At 42.2% G+C, this 26,531-nt stretch overlaps 1 protein-coding gene across 5 annotated transcripts in view; it reads right to left on the bottom strand.

The window, feature by feature from the left end:
* PTPRT (protein tyrosine phosphatase receptor type T) overlaps positions 1–26,531 on the bottom strand; it is a 715,857-nt gene that overhangs the window by 428,605 nt on the left and 260,721 nt on the right. For all 5 annotated transcript variants that reach the window (XM_075072298.1, XM_075072299.1, XM_075072301.1 and 2 more), the window contains exons 4-6: positions 23,802–23,883; positions 19,185–19,300; positions 15,065–15,239 (exon numbers count right to left, since the gene is read on the bottom strand). In XM_075072298.1, coding sequence (XP_074928399.1) covers positions 15,065–15,239; positions 19,185–19,300; positions 23,802–23,883 — 373 coding nt within the window. The remainder of the gene's footprint in view (positions 1–15,064; positions 15,240–19,184; positions 19,301–23,801; positions 23,884–26,531) is intronic.

The raw sequence follows: 26,531 nt of genomic DNA, 5'->3' as shown, positions 1-26,531 counted from the left end.
GGAAATCAATGGAAACAGGGAGAGTCTTCAAATATGTTAAGAGTTTTTACAGAGAAGATGGTGATCAATGGGCTTAACCTGCAGCAAGAAAGAATTAGTTAAGATATTAGGAAAATCTTTCTAACTATAAGTATAGTTAAGCAATAGGACAGGTTATCAAGGGAGGCTGTGGAATCCCCATCACTGGAGGTTATCAAGAGCTGGCTGGACAAACACCTATCACTGATGGTCTAGGTTTACTTGGCCCTGCCTCAGGATGAGAGGTCAAGGCTTGATGACCTCTCATCGTCCCTTCCAGCCCCAACACTTGTATGATTCTGTACTCGGACATGGAAGTATTAGATTTTCATCAGTAAAAATCAAGTTCACTGTACATACACAAACCAGCAAAAATAAAATTGCCATTGATAATATAAATTTGCAGCTCGGCAAAATAAGAAAAATGTTGCTTGAGAACTTAGAGATCAATGTAAGGATATTTATTTTGCATATTTTGACATGCAAGGTTGACAATTTGTGTTTTAATGGTTAAAAAGCTCTAACTTTTTGAAATCATAGTCTACTGTCATGAAATAGTTATTTTTGACACCCTACCACCACCACGAATTTCCGGCAATTATAAAAATTTAAATTGATAAAGAGAACAAAAGCTTAAAAATAAACCAGGATAATATCCATAGAAATTATTAAAAGATGAAAATTAAATTCCACTAGGAGTCAGGGCCTGCAACAGAGCCAGTCTCCAGGAAACCTTATGAGCACAAGTGACTTGTAGTAAGTTACCTGGCTGGCTACACTGCCTGACTGGCATGAAGAGACAGCAGACCAGCTCTTATGCCCAGCTGCAGCACCACCATCAGTTTGCCTGCTGCTCAAAGCGTTTGCCCATGATTGTGATAGCTCCTGTGCCTGTTTGTTCCCAGCCTGGCCCCCACCTGGTTTCCAGCCTTGGACCCAGTCCTGCTCCTTCCTTCCCTCACTCCATGTAATCCATCTGTAACCCTCAGCTCCAGTTCCTGTCTTCTGACTTTGATCTGCCTCTGACAGTAGCTTCTTGTACAGCTAGTAGGTGGCACATCTGACAGGCTCCAACAGATCTTCTTAATTCCTTACTTTGAAACTAATGGGATTCTGGAACTGCCAGTGCTAATCTCCTTAGTTTTGAGCACAGTGACTAGTTTGTGCAGTTTACAAGCTACACCATCCTTTGACCAAAGCTTGCCAGCTCTTGAGATTAGAAGTGCAGCCTCAGCGTTTAAGTTCCTGTAACCAAACAGCAGTTCAGTTTAATAACTCCTCATATATCACTGCGTCAATGTTCATACACACCCCAAAACTCAAACGACTCTCATTTCCAATTCTTATCAAAAGTTAAATCTTTTGGTGGCCAAAATTTACTTTCAAATGGCCATATATTGCTTCTAACCAGTAAAGGAAAGGCAAGTGCCTCCTACTGGCACTTTTGGAAAGTGTTCACATACACTGCGTTTCACTTCAAATCTCCATTTCACAGCGTGCACCTACAGAGTGGATAATGGCACACGCAGGCCCTACAACCATTCTTTTCAAATGAGTTTAATTGTGCCTAATTTTATTTGAGCTTTCTACAAGGGCTTCCACATCATTCAGCTAAGTAGAGGTTATGGAGAGATCTATTTGTCATGGAAGTACTTCTTTTATGGGCTAATTGTTTGCAGACTCTTAAACACAAAGCAACAGGGAAACTGAATTGTAGGATGCCAGAAGAAAAAGGAGTCAGTAGAGCATGCACTATGCATCTAGGCTGGTTATTGCAGTCAGTGCATAAGAAAGTGTTCATTGAAGATACTGGGAATTTCTCAGGCCAAGCAGCTGCAAACTAAATTTCTTTTAAGACTCACTAGGTGTTACCAAATATACTGTAGCAGAGTTCATCAAGACTAATTAACAGCCACGTTACCACAAATTGGTCAAGTGTAGTAACTGTTCAGCAACTGGAAGTCACTCTCTTCCATCAAAACAAACTAAAGCCACATTAACTATCTAGAAGTTAAACAAAGGACCTAGCAGAAAGGACCTCTGGGTGCTAATCCCAAGTTCTGTCACTAACTTGTATGTAGTGTGACCACATGTCCCGATTTTATAGGGACAGTCCCGATATTCAGGGTTTTTTTCTTATATAGGCACCTATTACGCCCCTGCCACAACTTTCACACTTTCTATCTGGTCACCCTACTTGTATGACTTTGGCAAGCATGGCCCCCAGTTTTAGGTTACAGTGCATCAAAAAGGGGGTTTAAAAAAACTGAGTTAAAAAAAAAAACGCAGGAGAGAATTTTCCCCCCAAATTTCTAGTGTGGGTGTCTTGCACTCAGAACTCTACCTTCAGGTAAGTCAATCAAAGCGGTGTCACACTAAAGTGGGGCTTGGACACACTTAACGAAGCCACACCAGGTGTATAAGGATAACCGATTTTATTGCCAAAGTGTAATAAGCTTCCCAGCCTTTACGCTTTACTAAATATGTGCTTTCCAGCAACCAAGCAGGTAAGCAAGAATGAATGCTTACAGTCTTTCTGCTACGGACAGTCCCGGACCCCCCAGCCTCACCCTTGAGGGCTCCTAGCAGGCGCTGCTCCAGCGTGGGGAGTTCTTGGGCACCCACAAGGCCAAGGTCTGCAAGTGAGACTGTTTGTTTAAAGGAATTTTTATAGCCGTTTTTATCATTATTATTTTTTAGGAGGCGTATACATTCACAAGCAGGCTCTGCTAGGAAACACTATTGCTTTTTCTTTTTATACTTAACACTTTGGGGCCCTGCTTATTTTTTTACTTGTTTATTTAGTCAGAGTGGCTGCAAGCCAGCCTGGCCAGTTAGAGCTAGTTTATTACTAGCTCCACCTGGCCCATCCTGTAATAACAGGTCAAGGTAACTTGTGGTTAGCCCCAACAAGCTGTACGTACTCCGCACCTCAGGAAAATCAGGTCTAAATTGTCTCAAATTGGGCACTCAGAAATTGAAGCACCAGAATCAGAGGCCATTTTCAAAAATGTTGTCCTTAACCTCTATAAGGCTAGATGATGTACTGCTTACCTATCTGAAAGCACTTTGAGATGGTTGGCTGAAAGGCACTATAGAATGCAGTTTATTTTATTACAAGAAATGGTCACAACTCCATCTTTATCCAGGTCTAATTCTGAGTTATGTAAGCAGCATCTCCACATCTCTAGAAAACCATCATTTCTGAAAGTCTCTGACAGCTTCTTGTTAAACTGCAAAGTCTTTAAAAAAAAAAAAAAAAAAAATCTATTCCAAAGACAGGCTCAAGTATCAAGAGAAAGGCTCACCCTGTGATATTTTGAATCCATCTGGAACAAGAACAGATAAGCTTACATCTTACAGATGTCTGTTCTCATCCAATTGCCTGTTCAGTTTTGCAGTACAAAATAGCTTGGATAACACAGAAACATTCAAACTTCTGAGCACTTTTTAAACTAAATTTCTTGAGTTCCAGTCATCACTAAACGGACGTCATCTTTCAAACCACAATGCTGCAGGATAGGAAGAGAAGGAGAACATAAGACAACCTCTCTCAAAGGTGCCAGGAAGCAAAACATCTTTGCAAATCTTTGTATCACTGGTAGAAATTCTCCTGACAATGACTGGATTTATTAAAGAGTCAGAGATGAATCAGTCCCTGCCATTCTCATTTTAAAAGCTACAACTCTATCAGCTATATTCTCAGCTGTGTGCATCAACATAGCTCTACTGAAGTCAATGGATTGGTATCTGTTTTACATTATCTGAATATCTGGCAGATTCATCACTGGCAGATAGACACCTATTGCAATGATTATTACATTTCTAAACTGGTTGAGACCAACATATATTTATAATAGCTTAGCTAGATTCTGAGAAAGAACTGAAAATACCTGGATACTGAATATAAACTATACTGGGCTAATTTTCTATACTTACTTTACAGCGGAATGACAGCAACTATGAAGTAGTTATCGCTAGGGTTATCTTTAAAAACAAATCAAAGTTATCTGCACAAATCCAGCCGAATTTCTGCTAATTTCAAGTCTTTTCCAGTTAGTCACCTTGAGAGATGCAAAATTCACTATGCAAGGCTGGGCACACAATGGAGGGCGGGTTGCCTAAATCAGCATTTAAAAATGGAAGGCTACCAGAGCATCCTAGGTGTGCCAAGATGCATTAGAAAAGGCAACAACTGAATGAGCATAGACCCTGAAATTTCTTAAAGAGATCATCCTCTCTAGGGCTAGAACTGAGGGATAGCTTTCAAAGAACTATCACATGGCTCTTGGCCATCCTGTAGCGTGATTAGGGTGACCAGATGTCCCTATTTTATAGGGACAGTCCCAATATTTGGGGCTTTTTCTTATATAGGCTCCTATTACCCCCTAAACCCTGTCCTGATTTTTCACACTTGCTATCTGGTCAGGCTAATCATGGTTTACACACCTAAGGGAAAATAGAGTTGGGTAAGTGGCTTATTCACCTCAAGAAGGGCAACTGTGCATTCATCACCTCCATTCCTCCACCGCCCCCTCACACACACACACTGACAGCAGAGAGGGAAGCTTAGGTCTTTTGGCTCAGAACACTTTGGTCAGATCTAACATATCTAGGGAACTCATTAGCACCTTCCTCAAGTCAATAGGCTGTCCACCTTCCAGGAGCTATTTTTAAACTCCTTACTTCAGTTCTCCTGAAATCAATGACATGCTTTTGGAGAAAGTCCACTTAGCTGAAGTGGCTTGTGTACTTCTGATAGGTATAAGTAATTGTCTCTCTACCCACTTTGTCTAGCTCTGCAGGATTCTTAAAAGCCCCAATAATCAGAGGTCTGTGGGATTTGTATTCATAAAAACAGATGTATTGCAAACATTTGATTGGAATTTCTTTTGCTTTCTCCATACAGATGAGATCTGCAGAGCTCACTACACAATAAATTCATTCTTAGTTTAGCTGGTTTATTCTTATGCCAGTCTCTCTCACTGATTTTTCTTATGCACACTTTAGAAACCTGCTGCTCCCCCTCTGTAATTCAGAATAAACCAGGGACCAAACCAAAATATTTAAGAGCAAGAAGTTGTGCTGATGTGGGAGGGACACCAGCAAGGAGGTCTGGCCAAAAATGAGATGCCAGCTGTGATTTCCCCTAGGAGTACACACACACACAAACACACATACACACACACCAGCTCTAGCACTTATGCCTTGCTTTGTCTTCTTGATCTGTTCTTGCGAGCAGGCAGCTACAGAATGCAGCATTCAGAGAGAAGGAATCTGATGTCTCAGCTGACATGCCATTTTTCAGCTTTTCACAGCAGTAATGCACTGAAGCACATAAGGTATCTTTTCCTTTACAGGGACATTACACATGGGTTAGGCTACCACCCAGCAGTTGCATCTCACAACTGTTGCTAAGTTGGCATAAATCAGAGCAGAACCTTCACTGATACCAAGATTAGTGACAGATAAAACTCAAAAAGTCTGTCCCCAATTATCTAAACTTCGAAGGACTGCAGCCCTGTGCTGGCAATCTATTCTATACCTGTCACCTATTCTATACCTGGATGGAAGATGCTTGTCATATTCTTTGGCATATTCTCACAAGACTAGAAAAGCACTAGGTGAGGCAGACACAAATGAGACTAAATGATTTAACAATGTATGCAATTTTCATTCTCATGCTGTGTCTTCTTCCTTTTAGTTAAAGCCCAAAGACAAAAACACCACAACTGGTGTCTTTTCAACACCCCTGCCAGTATCAGAAACAAACAAGCCACCACATGAAATAATGAAAAATAATTAAAAAGGTGCAATTAAATCAAGCTCCCTGACATATTTTAAAGAATGACAATAGTGCTGAAATTCATTTCTGAGCAACCAGGAAGGTTTTCAGCTGGCAAAGAGTGAAAAAATGCTGATTCAACAGAATCTAAATTTTCATAGGAATATGTGAGTGTCCGTCCAAAGTTTCGATGGAAACCAAGCAGGGTATTTTTCAAACACTTGCATTCCAAAGATAAAGTCACATTGTGTAACAGAAAAAAATTGGAAGTCTGAAATCTCCCATCTGGCAAACTGGTTTCCACTGGTCTGGTTTGAACTCTACTCAAGTTATCCTTAAAATACAAGGCTTTAATTATTAAAAAAAAAAAAAAAAAAAAACAAGGGTGAGGACGTGAAATACCAACTGCCTTGCCAAACTGACAGAAGTGTTCTTGTCCTGCCATGCCTACTGGCATCCTCGCTTGGGTTAGTCAGAGCAAAAAGTTTATGACTTTTTACATTTATTTTCCTCAGAGTTTTGCTGCTGTCTCCATGAATGCATAAACTAGGGATTTATATCGTGTGACCTGCATCCTCTCCCAGCTTTCTCAAGGCCTAATCAAAATCAGCTGTCTAAAGCTCAGTCCAAACAAGATGAAGGTCATGCTGATAGGACAAAGGAAATGCATGGAATAACTTGCCTCTCTCTAACATCCCCTGCTATTGGAGGCATATGCCAAGAGGTTTATTAAGTCTGTCTGTATCTTTGGGGCCCTTTCGCCAAATAGCCACAGTGGCCAAGAATCTCATTTCCATGTCTGACTTGGCAAAAGATTGTGCCCCACCCCATCCGACAGACCTTGCCACAGTAATCCCACAAATCCATCACCTCTAGGCTTTATTGCAACTCCTATCTAGGAATGAAGCCACACCCTGAAAGAGTTCCAACGGGTACAAAACACACCAGCTTATTTTCTTAGCGGCACAGGTCATTGTGAACACATCACACCAGGGACACACTGATATTCAAAACCCTGCACATGGACGGCCCCAGCTACATGAAAACACCCCTCCCTCCGTGACCATGATTTCTCAAACAGCTGCCATGATTTCCACACGAATAACCCACATGTCCACATGCATCTGAAGAAGTGCGCTGTAGCCCAGGAAAGCTTATGCTCAAATAAATTTGTTAGTCTCTAAGATGCCATAAGTACTCCTGTTCTTTGCACATGAATAATGAAACTCACCCAATCAGGGATAGCTCAGATGTGTGGGAAATAGCTCTCAAGAGCTGGAGCTAGACTATGGAACTCAGTCCTGCAAAAGACACCAGCCAGAGATATCGCTGTATTCATAACTAAACACAAAAAACTCATTTGATTTAGCTTTCCCTCAAATTACACATGCACAAACAGCCGTATAAAGTAATCATGTTACTTCTACTATAGGCTGTAAAGGAAGACACAGACTGATGACAAGGGCTGTAAAAGGTAGATAGAAAAAGTTGTGGTTTTGTATGGTAAAGCATCCTGAATTGCAGGCACTCATCTGGGCTTTCTTTGAGCAGCATGCACTATTTGGAACAATGGAATCGGGCACAAGATCTCCCAAGAATTGACTCATGAAATTTCTACTTTGCATCAGATCGGAAATATCATGATTCCTGCTTTGCCCCAAGCCTGAGTAGCCAGCTTAGCATGGGGTTGCCGGGGGACAAGGGGATGAGTCTCTTCACCTGGTCACAAAGAAACTGTTGGGCATCTCCCAGAGTTTCCGTGACTCCATTCTACATCGTTTCAGACCTTCCTGCTCTATTGTATTAAATTAACTGACATATATTCCTCCCACTTGGTCCAATATTTTAGACACAGTAATAGGCAATAGTAATATATACACCTCTACCCCAATATGACACAAATTCGAATATAACGTGGTAAAGCAGCGAGGAGCCCCAGGCCCTTTAAATCCCCACCCAAGCTCCGCTGCCAGAGCTCCGGCCATGATTTAAAAGGCCCGGGGCTCCCCACAGCCACTGGAGCACCAGGCCCTTTAAATCACCCCCAGGGAAGCCGGTTCAGTCAGGAATGGTGGATTCTCTCCTCTCAGACCAGTTTGTAGAATCAATAGCTGGAATGAAAGAAAGGAAAAACCATGTGTAGGAAAGTTCAGATGTGGCAAAATGGTGAGAGGCTGAAATCTCTCGTTTCCCTTCACACCATCGCACATCCACCTAATGAGTAAAATTGTGTACTCCATTAACTAGACCATTAAAACAGTCTGTGAAATGAAGAATCTAAGCAATTAGCAGTCAGACCCAGACCTCAAGGAAGCGAGCACTGTATTTCCCCCAAATCCGTTGAGGAAGCTGACAAATGAGCTGAAGTGGCTTTCTTCAGCCAGGCATCAGCAGCAGAGCTGTTCTCATTTGTGAGAATAATTTCTGACACAGCAAAACCTTTACAGACAGTTCACACAAAACACGTTACCTGTGTCTGCACGAGGAGGTTAGATGAAGCAATCTCATTACAAACCGTATCAAATCTACACTTCTCATGGTGCCAAGCATGCAAATTCTAAGACTGAATCTAATTTCACATACAGGAAAATATACAGAGAGAGATAGCAGCCAACCCTAGGGGGAACCCTCATTATCACTGCTCAACTGATACTGCAGGTAGTGCCAACCCAAGAGACTTTTTCCTGTTCCCAAGGTGGTAATTTTGAAGATCTTGATTAATATGCTTTACTCAGGCAGATGAATCCAAATCTAGCCAGCAGCTTTTGCAGTCTGGGTGAGGAATTTTCATGCATTTCACTTACGTAACTGAACTTTACTATGCCTCATAGAAAAAATATTTGAAGAAGAATATTAAAACTTAAAATGCATGTATTCCTGAGCAGGGCTGACTTCATCACCTGAATGTTTTATAGGTGACTGGATTGGGTTTTCTAAACTATAGAAGTGGTGCAATACATTGCTACAAAAATTTTCAATACCTCATTTCACTTCCATAGTCATCCCTGAGATACATGGATTCCGATCTCACTTTCTTGGTGCACTTGCAGTTCTTAATCTGTTGTATTATTGTGCAATCATGGGGATAGCAAGCCAGCTGTAATGATTATCTTAAACCTGAATATCTGGAGTGCAGAACTATCCTTTCACCAAAGAACTATAAATATAGGTGCTTGGAAGAATTATTTTCAATTCCATTATCTCCATCTAAGCCTTTTATTACATATAAAAATGACTGGAAATTTGTGGGTATCCTAGATGATGGTGCATGCTGTATTTATCAAGGACACTAAGCCTTCTTTTTTGTGCTACACAGTTTATCCATGTTGGCCTCCAGGACACGCATGGCCTGCAGTCATGTGCATGCATTGCTCTACGCCATATACCCTTGCATGTTGTGCTTATAGTTTGTCTGCATATCTCAAGAAAATATTTGAGGACGATTATATATGATACATTTGTAGGTTCAGGTATAACACAAATAAGATCTCAATAACAGAGGGGAGTGACATTCTTTAAAAAGAAATCATACTTATAGCTCCAGCTTTGAACAGCCCTGGTAGTGCAAGGAGACCATAAAAAGGCAGCTTAATCCACCTTCCTAGGAATTCCCTGGCTGGCATGCGGCTGACAAATGATTACCACCCTCTCTGCCCCAGTATCAGGGCAGGGTTAGGTATGGAGCATAGATAGCATCCTTGTGCTACACCGATTCCAAGCTCCTGGATCCTTAGGGTGCTCTACCTGGACAGCTCCATGAATCAGGGCAGTGCAAAGGTGTACAGCCATCTCTCACTACCGCCTCAATTCAGTTCCTGTTCCAAATACAGCTCAACCACACCTGAGGATCTGGCCTGTTACCAGTTACTCCCTGATGGCCAGGATGACTCGACCACCACAGAAAGGGGAGGTGGGAAGGAAGCCCAGAGATGAGTCAATTCTTTAAAAAAGGTGCATCATTATTTTATCAGCATCTACACGGATTTACTTTACGAGTAAAAGTCCCATTTTCCTACAAGTTCTCAGTGTCCCCCAAGTGTGATCAAAGTACTTATAGGAGGCAGACCCCAGCCTATGCCCAAACTCCGCCAAATTCACCACCTGCTTTTCCTTTCTGCCCATATTCTGTGACTGGGTCTGTTCTTTGGAGCAGTTTCTCTTCCCCCAGCAGTGCAACCTAATTTGGAGTTCCCTCTCCTCCTGCCGCGTCTAGAATAAGCTGGGCCTGTGTTATACCAGCACCCTAGATCCCTCCCACCCCCAGGCAGGATTAGCTAGAGATCAGTAGTTAATTAGAGTCATCTGGACACACCCTAGTTCTATTTCCTGGAGTAACCAAACTTTGTACAGCTACTTCTTGGTAAATCTAGCTTCTTAGCTATCTCGGATTTTCCCTTGCCTTTTTCCCTCATGACAGTTTCCTCCGTCATGTGGTCCTGCGTGTGCATTTTATGTCTATAACCAGCTCTTCATAAGAGTACAGATTTATTTTAAAGTGTTTAAATAATTCCCATGCTTTTCACAATAGAAGCTCTTGATTCTGCCTCTATTTTTTTTTCCTGCATGTACTGTACAGAGAAGACTTACTGGCTCAGATCATCAGTACAGTCTTCTCTGAGTGGCTGACGATGAGTTAATAAATTTAGGATGAATTAAAGAGTAACAAGCAGCACCACTGAAGAGGAGATGAGAGGAAACAGCAAGCAAAGCTCCTAAAAAGAAACCACCTCAGCTTCTTGCTATACTGAAGGCATCAGCCCCAAGTGCCTGAGAACTCAAAATATAACTGAATAATAAACGTAGAGCTGTCCCAAATACCACATCCGAGATTACAGACTATATCTGTGTTGACTAAACAAACCCTTGGAAAAGCAACTAGGGGAAGTAGGAGGGGAACCAGAAAACACCTTAGGTGGTATGTAAAGAGCTTTGTCAAACCTCTCTACACACAGAGATCTTAGGAGAAATTAATGCCCTGTGAATTGAGACAATTAACATCAAACAGAGGCAATATAATGAGGGAACTTTATGGAGAGCAACATTCAAAGGAGAATTGGCTAGAGCAAGCTAATCTACATTCACTGCAATATTTCTTGATTATCCATCATCAGATGTTCTGAGCCCCTCATACCAAGTTACTCCAGAGAAGTAGTCACAGAGCTTCGGAGGAGTCCAGGAGAGGAGAGTGTAACAATTCAGAAACACTGATTTTTGAACTGAGAATAAGCCCTACTCCATCGACTTTTCCTCAAAGCTTAGAGATTTCCCCCCAGGGACTCTTATTTACTCTACACTCCACCCTAACCAAAGCAGTACAAGCTATCCTTTGGTACAGTGACTCACAGCTGCACACAGGAGTCTGGAATGGATCTGAAAGGTGTTTTATACAGTAACCAATAACCCCTAATCGGACTTTTTTGAGAGGTTTGGCTGTGGGTTTCTCATGTTTTTCCACAATAATCTTCTCTGTAGTTTGTGACTTGAGCAAACCTATAGCGATTTGTGGTTTTGCAGCAGAATTACCTAAAATGTGGTACTGACAAAATGAATAGCAAGTCTGCAAACCCAGACAGAGCAAACCCAAAAAATATGCTTGCCTAAATCCATGCGGAGCAAGACTTCCAGCTTCCACACAGCTCTAAAGCTGAGGCACAGGGCTTGGCTACATTGGCACCTTACAGCGCTGTAACTTTCGCGCTCAGGGGTGTGAAAAAACACCCCCCTGAGCGCTGCAAGATGCAGCGCTGTAAAGTGTCAGTGTAATCAGGGCGGCAGCGCTGGGAGCGCGGCTCCCAGCGCTGCACGCTACACCCATAAGGGATGTGGTTTACAAGCAGCGCTGGGAGAGCTCTCTCCCAGCGCTGCAGCTCTGACTACACTCACACTTGAAAGTGCTGCCGCGGCAGCGCTCCCACAGCGCTGCCGGGGCAGCACTTTGAAATTTCTCATGAAGCCATACCCACAGAGAGGCTAAGTAAAATTAATGGGGTGATTAACAAGGCCACCCGGCTTGTCAGACAGAGCTGAAAATAGAACCAAGAGTCCTGATTTCTCATCCCTTGTTCTAACAAACATTGCTAATCTGAAGAAAAACCAGAAGATACTTATCCTGAACCTCTCAAGTCATTTCTAGACTGCACACACTCAACAGCATTCAGATAGCAATCAGTCATCCAAAGAAAAAAAGTAATGTATTTTCCATATAGTGGTGACAACTGTTTATAAAACACATTATGTTATGTATGAACATCCTCTAGTGGATGGAATAGTCCTGGTTTGTTCACGTGCAGAGGCTCCCTGTATCAAAAGAGCTGCTTCTTTAGTTCCTTAACTATAGATCTATGGAATCAAAGAGCCCAGCACAGCAAAACACCTAAGCACGTGCTTAACTTTAAGAACATGTGTGATACCTCTGCTTAGTGTTCCATGCCTCTGCTTAGTGCTTAAAACAGGATCAAGCTCAAAGACTGAAAGTTGTCTTCCTGGTACTGCACGTACGACAATAGTCCATGGACAGCTGGGCTGTATTTTGCTATACTTTTGTTCTAACTGTACATAATACATACAGACTATTTGAAATATTATGAAACTGGCCAAAATTCACACTATTTAAGGTAAGTGGTAACAATGTAGTTTAAGTGTCTTTCCAACATAGCTACCAGCTTATGCAAAATTTTGTAGGTCCTTAAGATTTTAGGAGAAATCTGTATCGAACTGTTCTGCCATGTATATTTTGTGCGCTGTAAAATTATTCATATTCTGCTGTACAAGACCCAAGGAAAAATAATCCCACCACCACCAAATTTGCCGTACTCAGGCAAAACTCCCATTGATTTCATATTCCTTTCTTTAGTTTTGCTTCTATTCCATTCAGAGTAAATATACAACGCAATTAAATTCTAGCAATATATTACATGTGTAACAGTGATAGACCTTAAGTTAAGAACTAGAAGAAAACCCTAATCCCATGGAAACACCAACACTCCATAAAAGACGTATAATGGAATGATATATGTTAGCCTTCTTCGATTGTTTTGTTTCTGTGAAGAGAGCATGTATGAGTTTTGTCAGTTACCCAAGACTTATGCCAACTGATACAGAAGCCTGGGCTATCTCTACAAGTATTAGCATAATCAGTGATGGGATTGCAGAAAGAGTTTTTATGAGTAAAATAAAGGTATCATCTGAGTATAAAATTATTGCCATAATTTCAAACTCAGACATTTGTTTCATAAGCTTATCACTAAGGATTGCAACTATTTTACCGTTGTTCTAATTTTGTTAGACACCTGGGATTGCAAGAGTTCTTATATCACACAGAGTGTTTTATTTAATTTCATTCGCCAATTTATTTCCTTAGACGAAAGCCTGTCATTCCCATTTTAGTCAATGAGATTAGTAAATGTATTCAAAACCAGAATCTGTCCTTCTGTATTTATCAGATTACATGCATGTGCTGCAGAGAAACATGAGTTCCTCTTTTCCTTGCCAAAACACTCTAACAAATCTTATTCATAGGGAGGTAAATTGAGTCTTGCCAGTAGAAAAAACCAACTTTTAAATCTTGCTCTTTGTTCAAGCAACACCACATGATTGCGTGTGAAAGAGAAAAAACAAGAGACAGAGCATTAGCCCAAATCTAGTGAGTTTAGGGACAAGACGGTCAATTGAGCAAAACTTCAATTACAGACTAATTTAATGTAGACCCAAGTACATTATTGCAATTCAATAAACATCTCTTTAGAATTAAGCGATTCCAATTTGCTTTCATTTCAGCTGTGTGCACGCATTTAGAATTTGTTATTATCCACACCAAAATTAGTCAGATTCTTTCAGAAGCACTGATCCATGCAATCCCAAAGTGACACCACTGGTGCATGGGGCTAATCTCAAATCAACCACTGAAAAATGTACCTGCTTAAAAAAAAAAAAGGAGCAAGATTTGACAAAATAATACTTTATTAACACTTAACTATCTCTCCTTATTAGTTCTTCTACCATCTCATGATCTAGATGTCTAAGTACCTGTGTAACCCTAGCAACAAATTTATCAACAGCTCTTCGGCTGGACACTTCATCCATCGGTATTTACAACTTGCTCTTCCAATCATCTTACCTTCCTAGACATCACACTGCCAAAGACTGAAGACATGTATCAATCTGTAGTATATTGTAGCTGTGGTCAGATCAGTGCAATCAACCCAGATTCAGGAGACAATAAAGGTGACTTAAAGACAACTTTGAACTCTCCCCTCCTGATCTCTCCTCAGGTGCAGCTCAAGATCTGAGCCTGACTAGAAACCCCCTTTCCCTCGTCGAAGTAAGTTAAAATCGAATAGACAATTAATGTGTTGGGATTTTGTTAAAAAAATAAGTTTGCATGATAAATGACAGTTCACTCAGTGAATCCCGTCTGCTCTGGACCTAGCCCATTCCAAGCTTTTGGGGCAAAGGCTGACTATTTTTTTGGTAGTTGCAAAAAAAAAATTCTTGGGCAGTTTCAGCCACACTGACACAGGAGTGATAATAGATAGCACTGGAACAAAGACCTAGCTGCAGTCCTCCTCAATTAATATTGTTGCTCACTTGGCACCTCAGGGCAGCAGAAGAGTCCATCCTGACACCATTTACATAGCAGCATAGAACACACTATGGCACCTTGACAGGATTATTTGTGCCTTATAAAATACTGTTAGGGAACAAAACTTCAGTCCAGAGGTGGTCAAACTGTTTCATGGAAAAAATTCAAGTATCATTAAAAATATTTATAAATTTTAAGGGGAGGGATAGCTCAGTGGTTTGAGCATTGGCCTGCTAAACCCAGGGTTGTGAATTCAATCCCTGAGGGGGCTACTGAAGGTTCTGGGGCAAAATCAGAACTTGCTCCTGCTAGAGAAGGCAGGGGGATAGACTTGGACCTGATGACCTTTCAGGGTTTCTTCCAGTTCCATTAGATAGGTATATCTCCATATATGTTTATATTTATGTATAACAGACATAATTAAAGGGCTGATAAACAGGGTGGTAGCCAGAGAAAGTTTCCCTTCTTCATTCAGTTTTTAAAAAGAGGACTGAAACTCTTCTGTAGTTTACACCCTATATTTTACTTAACTTTAAAGTGCTATAAACTAATTAAGGAGGCAGATATTTAAGATTACAAATATTACACACAGAACAGCTGCCATTTGGGAGAAAAAAGGTACAATAGCTACACACACACACAATGCATGATATATGTGTTGTTGGGTTCTTGCCACCTACCTTTCACAATTAATTCCGCATAGTTTGAAACACCAGAGCCACCATCTGAGCGAATGACACACCGGTATTTGCTGATGCTGCGCTGAGATGTGTCTGCTACGCTGACTGTAGCAGAAAATCGTCTGTGGTTGACCACCCTGGTGACCATTAACGCTGTGTCCCTTCCATTCCACTGCTGCCAGGGAAATCAAATATAAAACAAGTGATGCGGATGTGGTTGTAAAACATGGCTTTTTTTAAAGCTACTGACCAATTTTTGTTATTATATTTTATAGTAACACAGTTACACTTTTTTATTTACCTGAATCTACCATGACAGAATTTACATGGGTGCAAGTTTCCAACAAACCTCCAAATGTGTACCCACAAAATGTACTGGATACCTGTTTGTGTGCACTGACATGCACTAGTACCCTTACATACTGATATGGGGGGTTGAATATGCTTTCAAGTTTTGCAGGTATGTTTCTGGATTGCATTTAACAGTTCGACTCATTATACATACAGCAATGTCTAGGTAGGAAGATGATCCAGACTTCCAGAGATGTTCATATACAATGTATTTGCATGCTTAATTAGCATGCGCAACTACTACAAATGAACAGGTATTGTACAGCCTTTTCTTTGTGGATGTTCAGATGTGGCAGTTTGTTTCAGACTAATTTGAAGACAGACCATTTGCAAAATTTGGATTGAGATCCACATTTAGATTTTGAACACTCTCAATTTTTGAAGATGTTCAGACCTTCCTGGATTTTGGTTAACATTCATTTTGGTTAATCTGGATTACCTATTCTCCACAACAACTGGAACTGAGGTAGGCGAAAGAACTAGGCAGATATGTAAGGCTGTGAAAATGTAGTGTCATTTTGCCAATTCCCAGCAGTGATTCTGGGTGATTCCAGACATTCTGGGTGATGTTACTTTCATGAAATGCTCCAAGTTTGAAGAGTGGTAAATAATTTCTCACTAGCAATAAAAATGCATCCCCCCAAACCCTTGAATCTGGGGCGGATGGGCATATTCTCACATTGCTTAAGTCAGAAACATTTTTCCACACCTCTAATCATAATGGCAGATGTATTTGGCAGCAAGAATCCAAGCAAGCTAATGCTTAAGCAACTATACATCTCAGAGGGTGGCTAGATTACAACATAAAAAAATTTCAGAAAAAATAGAACTGCTAGGATATGAAGGTGTGTGACAGCAGCACAGTTAAAGAGACTTAAGTTATTTTGTAAAACATTACATTTCTTACTGACGCAAAAGTTTCTCCCATACTGATTTTCATCTTTTCAGCATTAGACACATTGATTCCTATCCCCATCTCTTCCCCATGTTTAGAATGAAATTGGTATTTAAATTTGTTTTAAAAGTTTTAACTTAATTCCTTAGGCTACCAAAACCCTTTTGTTAATCAATCACGAATATCACAGCAATTCTGGCAATGGTGCGTACCCAGGGCCGGCGCTTCCATTTAGGCAACCTAGGCAATCGCCTAGGGCACCAGGATTATTGGTGGGTGGCATTTTGCCCGGAGGGGGCGGCTCCGGTGGAGCTGCGGCAGTCATGCCTGTGGAGCGACCGCTGGTCCGTGGCTCCGGTGGAGCTACCGCAGTCGTGCCTGCAGGCGGTCGGCTGCTCCCGCGGCTCCGATGGACCTCCCGCAGACACCACGGTGGCAGCTCCACCGAAGCCACGGGACCAGGACGGGGGGCGGTGAAATTGCCATGCGCCTAGGGCGCTGAAACCCTGTGCGTACCTGTCTGCAGAAGCAGAAGGTTCTAGAAATAGTGTTCTCTGTAGGCTTTATAATAATAAAGAATAGGGACTAAATTTTGCTCTTAAAACCCTAATGCAGCAAAGTTTAAGTTCAGTTGTCTTAAATGAGCCTTGCATGAGAACAGCTATACTGGGTCAAACCAAAGGCCCATCTAGCCCAGTATCCTGTCTTCCAACAGTAGACAATGCTAGATGCTTCAGAGGGAATGAACAGAGCAGGTAATCATCAAGTGATCCATCCCCTCACCCATTCCAGGCTTCTGGCAAAGAGAGGCTAGGGACACCATCCCTGCCCATTCAGTCTAACAGCCACTGATGGACCTTACACATGTGATTTGCTGAATCCAGACCTCAGTTGCAGCAGTGTACAACTTATTTTTAAGTACAGTTACCTTGCTCAGACTTAACGTAAGTACAAAAGCAGATTTTGACCCTGTGTGCATTTGAAGTACATACAGCAAAAGGAAGTTTTATTGGCTTCATTGGGATCTTTGTAGTTTAACACTACAGAGTTTAAAGGAAGAGAAGAATTATAGTATTTAAAAGCCTCTATGCACAAAAAAAGTTGTAATTTTAAGATCTGGAGCACTTTGAGGGCTAGAAATAATTAGTGTCCCTCAATTAGAAGCTGGAAGTCTCCCCTTTCCAGTTTGTTAAAGCTTCCATTTCTAACCCTATAAGGCTGTGAAGCTCAGATCTTAAGTCTGTTACTGTACCCAGACTTCTGGGGCAGGCAAGCCGTGCTATGGTGCAGGACACATGGAGGAATTAGACCTTTTGCTCCCCTGAACCTGGAGCCAGTTGTGGACTGGCTCAACCCTATAGTAACACAGAGCAATGGGGAGTTGGCAAGTGGGGGGACGGGTTGGAGCAAAAGGTGTAGCCAGCTTTGTACCACCTGGGTATTCAACGTAAAGAAAATAACTAGCTGCCCCTTTAGGGCATTTTTCCAACTGCTTTGTCTGCTGGTCCTGAGCCTGGGATCAATGTGCTTTGGGGGAGTGGGAGGGAAGAGATGATTCCACACAAGGTGGAAACATTCTTGATTTTTATAATTGATGTATTATAATGGCAGGTGTTTGAAGCAGCTTTGGCATTCGATCTGGTAGGATAACTTTCAGGGGAGTCTGCTGGGGCAAAGGGCAAGTGAGATGATCAAAGATGCATTATTATTATTTATTCTTAGCGTTGTGGCAATGCCTAGAGGCAGCAATAAGATCAGTATTAGGGCTCAGTCACGCAATCTTTGACTAATGTGAATAAGTACTACTCATACGAATAAAGGTTGCAGGATCAGGCTACAGGTTTACTATGAATGTAACAGATTTGTTACATTTTCTGTGGTGGCCCCACACAGCATTACCTTGAACTCTGAACTGCAACTTTAAACAGCTTCTTCAACAAAGTAGTTTGGAATTTTGCCCCTATCCCTCAGTTCTTCCTCACCTCTACTCATTTTGACTATGGATGGTGTCATAACTATAAAGGGAAGAGTAACAACCCTCCTGTACACAATACTGTAAAATCCCTCCTGGTCAGAGTCACCAACATCCTTTTACCTGGAAAGGGTTAAGAAGCTCAGTGAACCTGGCTGACACCTGACCCAAAGGACCAATAAGTGGACAAGATACTTTCAAATCTTGCAGGGGGGAGGCTTTTGTTTGTCCTCTTTGTTTTTGGTGGTGTTCGCTCTTGGGACTAAGAGGGACTGGACATCAATCCATGCTCTCCAAATCTTTCTGAACAAGTCTCTCATATTTCAAACTTGTAAGTAACAGCCAGGCAAGGTGTATTAGTTTATCTTTGTATTCTCAACTTTTGAATTTCACCTTTGCTAGAGGGAGGTATCCCTGTTTTGTTGTAACTTTGAACTAAGGCTAGAGGGGGTTCCTCTGGGCTCTTTGAATCTGATTATCCTGTAAAGTTCTTTTCCATCCTGATTTTACAGAGATGATTTTTACATCTTCTTTTTTAATAAACTCCTTCTTTTAAGAACGTGACTGATTTTTCCATAGTCCAAAAACCCAGGGGTTTGGGTCTTTGATCACTTTGTAACCAATTGGTTAGGATCTTATTCTCAATCCTCCCCAGGAAAGGGGGTATAAGGGCTTGGGGAGATATTTTGGGGGAAGAGAAACTCCAAGAGGGCGTTTCCCTGTTTCTTGTTAAATCACTTGGTGGTGGCAGTGTACCAGGTTTTAACTTAAGCAGGTAGAAATAAGCTTAGGGGACTTTCATGTGAGTCCCCACATCTGTACCCTAGAGTTCAGAGTGGGGAAGGAACCCTGACAGATGGTTAGAAGGAAAGACTACCAGCCCAAGCTTCATGGCACTTTACCTGGAGCCAGAGTTTGTCGTGCTGAGACCACTTCCCCCCGGCAATGCACTGGAATGTTGCATTCTGTCCCACGTTGACCTCCACATTCTGCAGCCGCAGGAAGTGAGGCGCTTTTCCTAAAAAAAAAAAAAAAAATAAAATAAAATAAAAAAATCAAAATATTACCCAGGTAGAGCGTGACAGTAGTTGATGGTGTCATGTAGCCATGGGAAGATCCAGGCTCAGCAGATCAGAGGTTTCCCCATTGACACAATGCCAGCCTTCCCCATTAACACAGTGACTTCACAACGTAAAGCCAAGCAGTATTCTTTAATTATTTAACATGGGGAGATTGATCTTATGCGGTAAGGCCAGATGGCTCATGTAACCTTTTGGTACAATAAGAAAGTGCGCTAAGTATCAGCTCTACAATAGAAGTTCACAATTATTTCTAATCTGCACAGTTTCATTACTGTTTGCAATAAGCAAAGAACAATTTCTTCTGTGGAATGGGAAAATGTCACAATTTAAAGGGTCAAACATTCAAATAGTGAATTTGCAGTGAGTGATAGACACAAGCAAGTTTTCCTAAGGCTTTTTCAGGTTCATTGACTGTGAGGCAAAACCCTGGAGTTTCAGATCTATATCATTTTGTTGTTCGATTTTAAATGTCCATTCCCTCATTCACCAAAAACAAAACAAACATACCATGCACACACATACCAGAACAGACCATTGACTTTTAGAACTAAGCAACAAAGCCAGGTTGTTTCAAGTCTGAGAATTAACTGAGAGGAAAATAAAGCATTACAAGATGAGCACAGAAGGCTTTGAACTTTATAATATTCCAACTGACCATTTTTAAATGAAATTCACCTGTGCAGGTTGCCAGCACAAGGTGTATATATTACTTCTATCCCTAGGCCTTGTGCTGTTTTGAATTTTATTCTGAGTTTATTACTAGATTTAGGATGATATAAAAAAAAACATGACAGATCAGTGCACATTATTATGACTAGACTTTCAATAGGCCATGTCATTTCATAGACTATATCCAACTATATTCCCAGGCAATCACCATTAAGTACCTGGAAAACGGTGTGGGCACCTATAAGCCTTTATATATGCAGAACAGGTAACAGCATCTGGACACCTATTTATATGCACATATGCTGGTGCAAACAAGTTTGGCAGACATTAACAGAGGCCAGTTGAAAAGATGGTCCATTGTATGTACGTCTGTACTGTATAATATAGTGTTTGCCATTCACTTGGATTGCAAACAGCCTAACCAGCTGTCCTAAAGTATCCCTATATTATGATCTTTATGGCTGGTCAGTAGTTCTAGCAAAATCTATTGAGAAACCAGCCTTTGGCTGAAGGTGGATTATGTAGCCCTGTTACCTGAAACAGAGGCCTGAGCACAAGTGAACAATGTGCCGCAGCAGAAGTTATAACAGCTGCAGTGGCTGGAGAACTGAGACATCTAGTTTTCCCCTTTGTGAATCAGTAGGGGCCAATTCTTTGCACGTCTACTGATTTTTAAGCTTGTCTGCCACACCTAAGCTATGAAAAAAAGCAAAAATTAGGTGAAAATAAGGGCTAATAACGTCAAACTCCTCCTCAGCACAAGTTTCCCAGCAGTGTTCCGGATAATAACTATTGTAAAATGAATGAGAGAGGTGAAAGCCATAAAAGTTCACATAACATGTCATTGATATTTCAAGGTGACTTTCATTCCTGGAACTCTGCATGTGACCCTGAGCAGTAGAAGGGTAAAGCATTAGGAAAAGCTACAGGGGATTTATAGTTTATATGGAACACCATACCACACAGGTTGAAAAAGTCCCCCAAAACAGGGTATGATGCACATGGTTTGGGCCACTTTATACTGCTATCAGTCTCCTTTTTAAGCTTCAGCTGTGTGAAAAACTTAAAAACACACGGATAGCCATACATAGACCAATGGTCCATCTAGTCCAGTACCCCGTTTTCTGACCTCGGACAGTGCAAAATATTTCAGTGAGAATGAACAGAACAGAGCAATTTCGAGTGATCCATTCACCATCATCTAGTCCCAGCTTTTTGCAGTTGGGGTTTAGGGAAACCCAGAAAACAGGGTTGCCACACAAGCTCAACTCCATCAATACAATTCTAGCAGTCAGATCCTACAGTTACTGAAAAGAATGGGAGTTCTCCAGTTAAGAACCCAGGATTTGTCAACTGGTACTAGCCAAGTTGTGATGCATGGCAGCTATGCTGCTCTGTTTAAAGTTAAAAGGAAGGAGGCAGCTGAAGTCCAATTCTTTCTGAATATTTATAGGGAATTTTTTTTCTTTCTACATTTCTCAAGGAACAAAAGTGCTTTAGCAGTCAGTTGTGGACAACAAATAAGCTTCCAGAATATGAGGGGAATAGAAGGCTCAGAAAGTGATTAAGCCTTTAGGGCCAAATTCTCCAAACTGCTCAGCAGGCAGCAATTTCCCCGGAGAATAGGAGCTGTGCATTTTTGAAGATCTGATGCTTAATACATGAGTCAGATCAGTGAAGTGTGATATTAGCAGCATTGCTGTTTCTCTGCATAGATTTCATACATAATGATGTCAAATCAGGAAATCATCCCTATTCAGTAAAATACTTAGACGTGCTGAACTTCAATTTGGGACTTGCACACATACTTAAGAAATGGGATTAATGGGATTAGGCACCACTTTAAATGCTTTTCTGAATTTCAGCCAGAGCCGGTGTCCTGTTTTTCCCTTTTTACAGCCAATAACTTTCTTGCCCAGTCAATGCCTCATGACTGGGTAAGCAGATTCCTTGCTACTGAGAGGTATTAGCCAAAGTGTTACTCCATGTAAGCACACCATTTGGGGGATTTGTTTGGATGCTGCCAATCAGCTGCAGCATGTGGTTAATATTGATAGCAATTATATCTTAATGAGGTAAATGCACGCAAAGGCATAGACAATGGGGACATGTCATAAATATACATATAATAAAGTAATAATGGCGATTATCCATAACTCAGTGATCAGAACTGCCCTGTTATATTAAACTGGTTCATATCCCCTGACATCTATCACATTAAATGTTAACTGTAGGAAGCCACTATTTAAAAGTTGTAATTAATCCCTGTTATATGCAGCTCACTGAGGTTACAGTAAATAGACACATGATCAGGAAGTGATTTCAGGAAGTGTAGCAGCTGTACTAATATACCTGGAGCTGTGAACTGGTGAGCAGAGAGATGTAAAGCACAGTAAATGGAGTGGATGGTTTGCTGCCTTTCCAAGTATGACTGGGCAGATAGAAGACACTACCGTAGGTGCTGTACAGGACCGGCGCCAGGGTTTCTCACGCCCTAGGCGCACAGCCATTTCGCCGCCCTCCACACTGATCCTGCGGCTCCAGTGGAGCTGCCGCAGTCATTCCTGCGGAGGGTCCGTTGGTCTGTTGCTCCGGTGGAGCTGCTGCAGGCATGCCTGCGGGCAGTCCACCGGAGCCGCACAACCAGCCGACCGTCGCAGGCATGACTGTGGCAGCTCCATCGGAGCTGCGAACCAACGGACCCTGCGCAGGAATGACCACGGCAGCTCCGCCGGAGCCGCCTGCTGCCCTCCCTGCAAAATGCCGCCCCCGAATAATCCTGGCACCCTAGGCGATTGCCTAGGCTGCCTAAATGGCTGTATATGCAACATTAGATCATGACCAACAGACCTGAGGTGTCACCCAACAGTGCAATTCAATCCCAAACTCTTCATTTATTGAAACTCTAAAGGGCCTGGGAGAGCTGAGGATTGCTCAGGAGAGCATGAGTCTCAGCTCAGGTAACTGAATTGATTGAAGGGGAAGAGCACGAGGCATGGCTAGACTCATTAAAGGGCATGACGTCTCTTACAATGTTTTTAAAAGGAGATTTTTAAAAATTCTATTTCCCTTAAATAGCCAAACTAAAATCCCGGATCTATACAAACATGGGGAAAGTTCAGTTCCAGTCAAAAAATCCAAATAGGACACATCACATATAGATAAAACTGAGGGGACAAATACAGCACTAACCAGCTTGCACAGTGAAATGGACTTGTATTAAACTCTCTGTGTAAGCTTGTCTCTCTCACCAACAAGCTGCTCCAGTAAAAGATATTACTTCACTCACCTTGTCTTCAGTCCACAGTAAGTTGAACGTTTTGAAAAATGATACATATTTTTTAAATACTTTCATGGAACTGCTGAGTGGATTTACACTCTGTTAAAGAAGATAGCTTTGGGGTATTTGGGAATGTTGCACTAATGTGTGCAAATGAACTTTTTAAAAGTTAACTGTATTATCAAAAAACCTTTCATTCTTCCTCCTTGAATAAGAGCTAACAAACAATCAGAGCTTTATATTGCTTTAATAATAGAGAAAGATTTAAACAGACATTTTGGCACTGGCTATAGATTCAGAGCTTTGCTGCCTGTTGCACGACTTGCAAAATTATGTATTTATTCCAGGCTGATTGCCTTCACTCTGTAAGCATTTTGGAAGAATAAAAGATGATGTTTTAGAGCTGATTGAATTGGGTGAATTGCTCCTTCAGACTGCAAAGCCTGGTATAACACATTAACATGGCTAGAGAAAGAAAGAGTGCTTACTGCATGGATGGGCAAGGACTCTGACTTCATCCACAGCTATGTACCCCGGATGTCCCTTCAAAGACACGGATTCAAATATCACCTGAAACACAGTGAGAAAAGCCTTTCTTACAAACACTAGCTGCAGGAATCATTTTAACGTTTGCCCCCTTCCACCCAACCCAAGTGCTTGAATCATTCAGGATTTCACGATTCTGTCATTCTTGACACAGACTAAAGACCTGTTCAAGCGTGTGCACGCATATCAAGATATTCTCTCAACTACGTTCTGGATTGAATTTCAACTCCATTTGGTACAGAAATTGCTAGAGATTTATGATAATCTAATTTACCTTGTTACCAGGAACAGAGAACCCTTTGTCAGTCTTTTATTTGGAATAAAGACCCACCTGAGCTGAAATTCTGTGTTGATCTGAGGCCCACTCTGGGAAGTCAATAGACATGGAGGGTGTTATTTAGTCTGGAGAAAAGAAGAGTGAAGGGGGATTTGATAGCAGCCTTCAACTACCTGAAGGGGGGTTCCAAAGAGGATGGAGCTAGGCTGTTCTCAGTGGTAGCAGATGACAGAACAAGAAGTAACAGTCTCAAGTTGCAGTGGGGGAGGTCTAGTTTGGATATTAGGAAGCACTATTTCACTAGGATGGTGGTAAAACACTGGAATGGGTTACCTTGGGAGATGGTGGAATCTCCATCCTTACAGGTTTTTAAGGCCTAGTTTGACAAAGCCTTGTCTGGGATGATTTAGTTGGTGTTGGCCATGCTTTGAGCAGGGGATTGGACCTCCTGAGGTCTCTTCCAACCCTGATATTCTATGAGCCTGTTATAGATCCTATTAAGTGGGGTCTCATGACTACTCACTAGGACTGATGTGAGGGGAATCCAACTCTCTGTGGTCTGGATTCCCAGGGCTGTTTTAAACCCCTGGATCCTGAACAGAATCCATCCACTTCCCCAATCTCGAGGTCCCTAGACTTACTCTCAGGGCACAGATCTGTCGTCTAGAAGCCCATCCTAAGAACTGGAACCCACTGTTCAGCCGCCTAGCTCATCTGGGAACAGAAGTCACCCCTCAAACTCCCTCATCCTTAAAACACACTGTCTCCCAGAACTCCACCCCAAAGCTGTGAAACTTCTGAGTTGTGTGGGTATGCAGCAGTTATGAAGCAGTCAACACACTTACTCCTTGCACTGAGTCTAACACATTTGCTCTTTTATACTTCATCCTGTAAAGCACAAAAGTACAGATCATACACAACAAGCAGCCTCTTAAACCACATGGTGCCTCACTAGCTCATTCTTCCATTGTAAGCCCTTGGGGGACCATCTGGGTCCAGGAAGGCAGACAGAACATCCCATGTCTTATTCAGGCTGTTCCATACTGACTGGCCTCTCTCCCTCATGGATTCCTTCATCCAGCTTGCAGGACCTTGCTCCCTCCTGATCCATGTTTCCTCTTCCTGTCTGGCTTCCCTGTTCCTGTGTGTTTCTCTATTTAAACCCCTCCTGGTCATTGAGCCTCTTTTGTCCTGGTAAGTTTCCATTGCTCCTAGCCTCCTTGCTCCCTTCTGAGGGATGAACTGGACTGGATTTCCAAAGCTTCAGGTCACCCATTGTTCCCAAGTGTTTGCATCTGAATAGGGTCACTGAGCCCTAAGCACCCACATTGTCTGTCTGGTGTGTCTACCTGGTATGGAACCTGTCTGCAATGGTAGATCCACGAACATAGAGGCATTCATGATACAGCAGTTTTTCAAAATACAATATCACCATTCCAACCAGAATTCATAAATTGAACAGAGTCCCAATTAAGACACAGGACACAGTTGACACCTTGTCTTTCATATGCCCCACAGCTGGGGAATGGCTTACATACAACCAGGGCTGCCCAGACGATTCAGGGGGCCTGGGGAAAAGCGGGGGAGCTGCAGTGCTTGTACTCACCTGGCGGCGGTCCGGGTCTTCGGTGGCATTTCGGCAGCGGGGGGACTTTCAGTCGCTCCATGTCTTCAGCAGCACTGAAGAGACCCCTGCCGCTGAAATGCCACCAAAGACTTGGAGTGACTAAAGGGCCCCCTGCTGCTGAAATGCTGCCAAAGACCTGCACTGCCGCTGGGCCAGGGCTCGCGGGGCATTTCGACGGCGGGGGGCCCTTCAGTTGCTTCCGCAGCAGCACTGAAGGGGCCTCACCACCAAAATGCCACCACAGACCCGGACTGCTGCTGGGCCAGGGCTCGCGGGGCCCCTGAGGGGCCCAGGGCAAATTGCCCCACTTGCCCCTCCCCAGGCGGCCCTGCATACAATATCTGTGCAAGCAAGACAGCTGTAAAATCACAGCAATGCATCTCAGTCTCCAGTTGCTGGATTTCAAGAAGAGTCTTCTATACAGGATAGTTTCTCCCCTTTCTGAATCAAACCAACAGAAATGGAGAATGAAATACTGTTCTAAAAAATATGATATGTAGTATCTCTACACGTGTTGTATGTTAATTTTTTTAAAAAAAATCTATCCTCATGGAGGAGAGGATGTATTCAGAAGAGCTGTTTAAGAGTGCTATACCGTATGGCAGCGAACATGCCCAAGCAATCTGGGGCTGCACACACAAAGACATCAAGTTACACAGCAGAGCAATAATGGGCTTTTGCTGTAACCCAGAGATTGCTCCTGGAATACTGTTCTCAGTTTTGGGCACCTCATTATCAGAGAAAGACAGACAGACTAGGAGCTCAGAG

This window comes from Chelonoidis abingdonii, chromosome 14 (assembly GCF_003597395.2).
Source record: "Chelonoidis abingdonii isolate Lonesome George chromosome 14, CheloAbing_2.0, whole genome shotgun sequence".
Lineage (NCBI taxonomy): Eukaryota > Metazoa > Chordata > Testudines > Testudinidae > Chelonoidis > Chelonoidis abingdonii.
The sequence above is the reverse complement of the archived record's forward strand: the minus strand, read 5'-3'. Positions and strand labels throughout refer to the sequence as shown.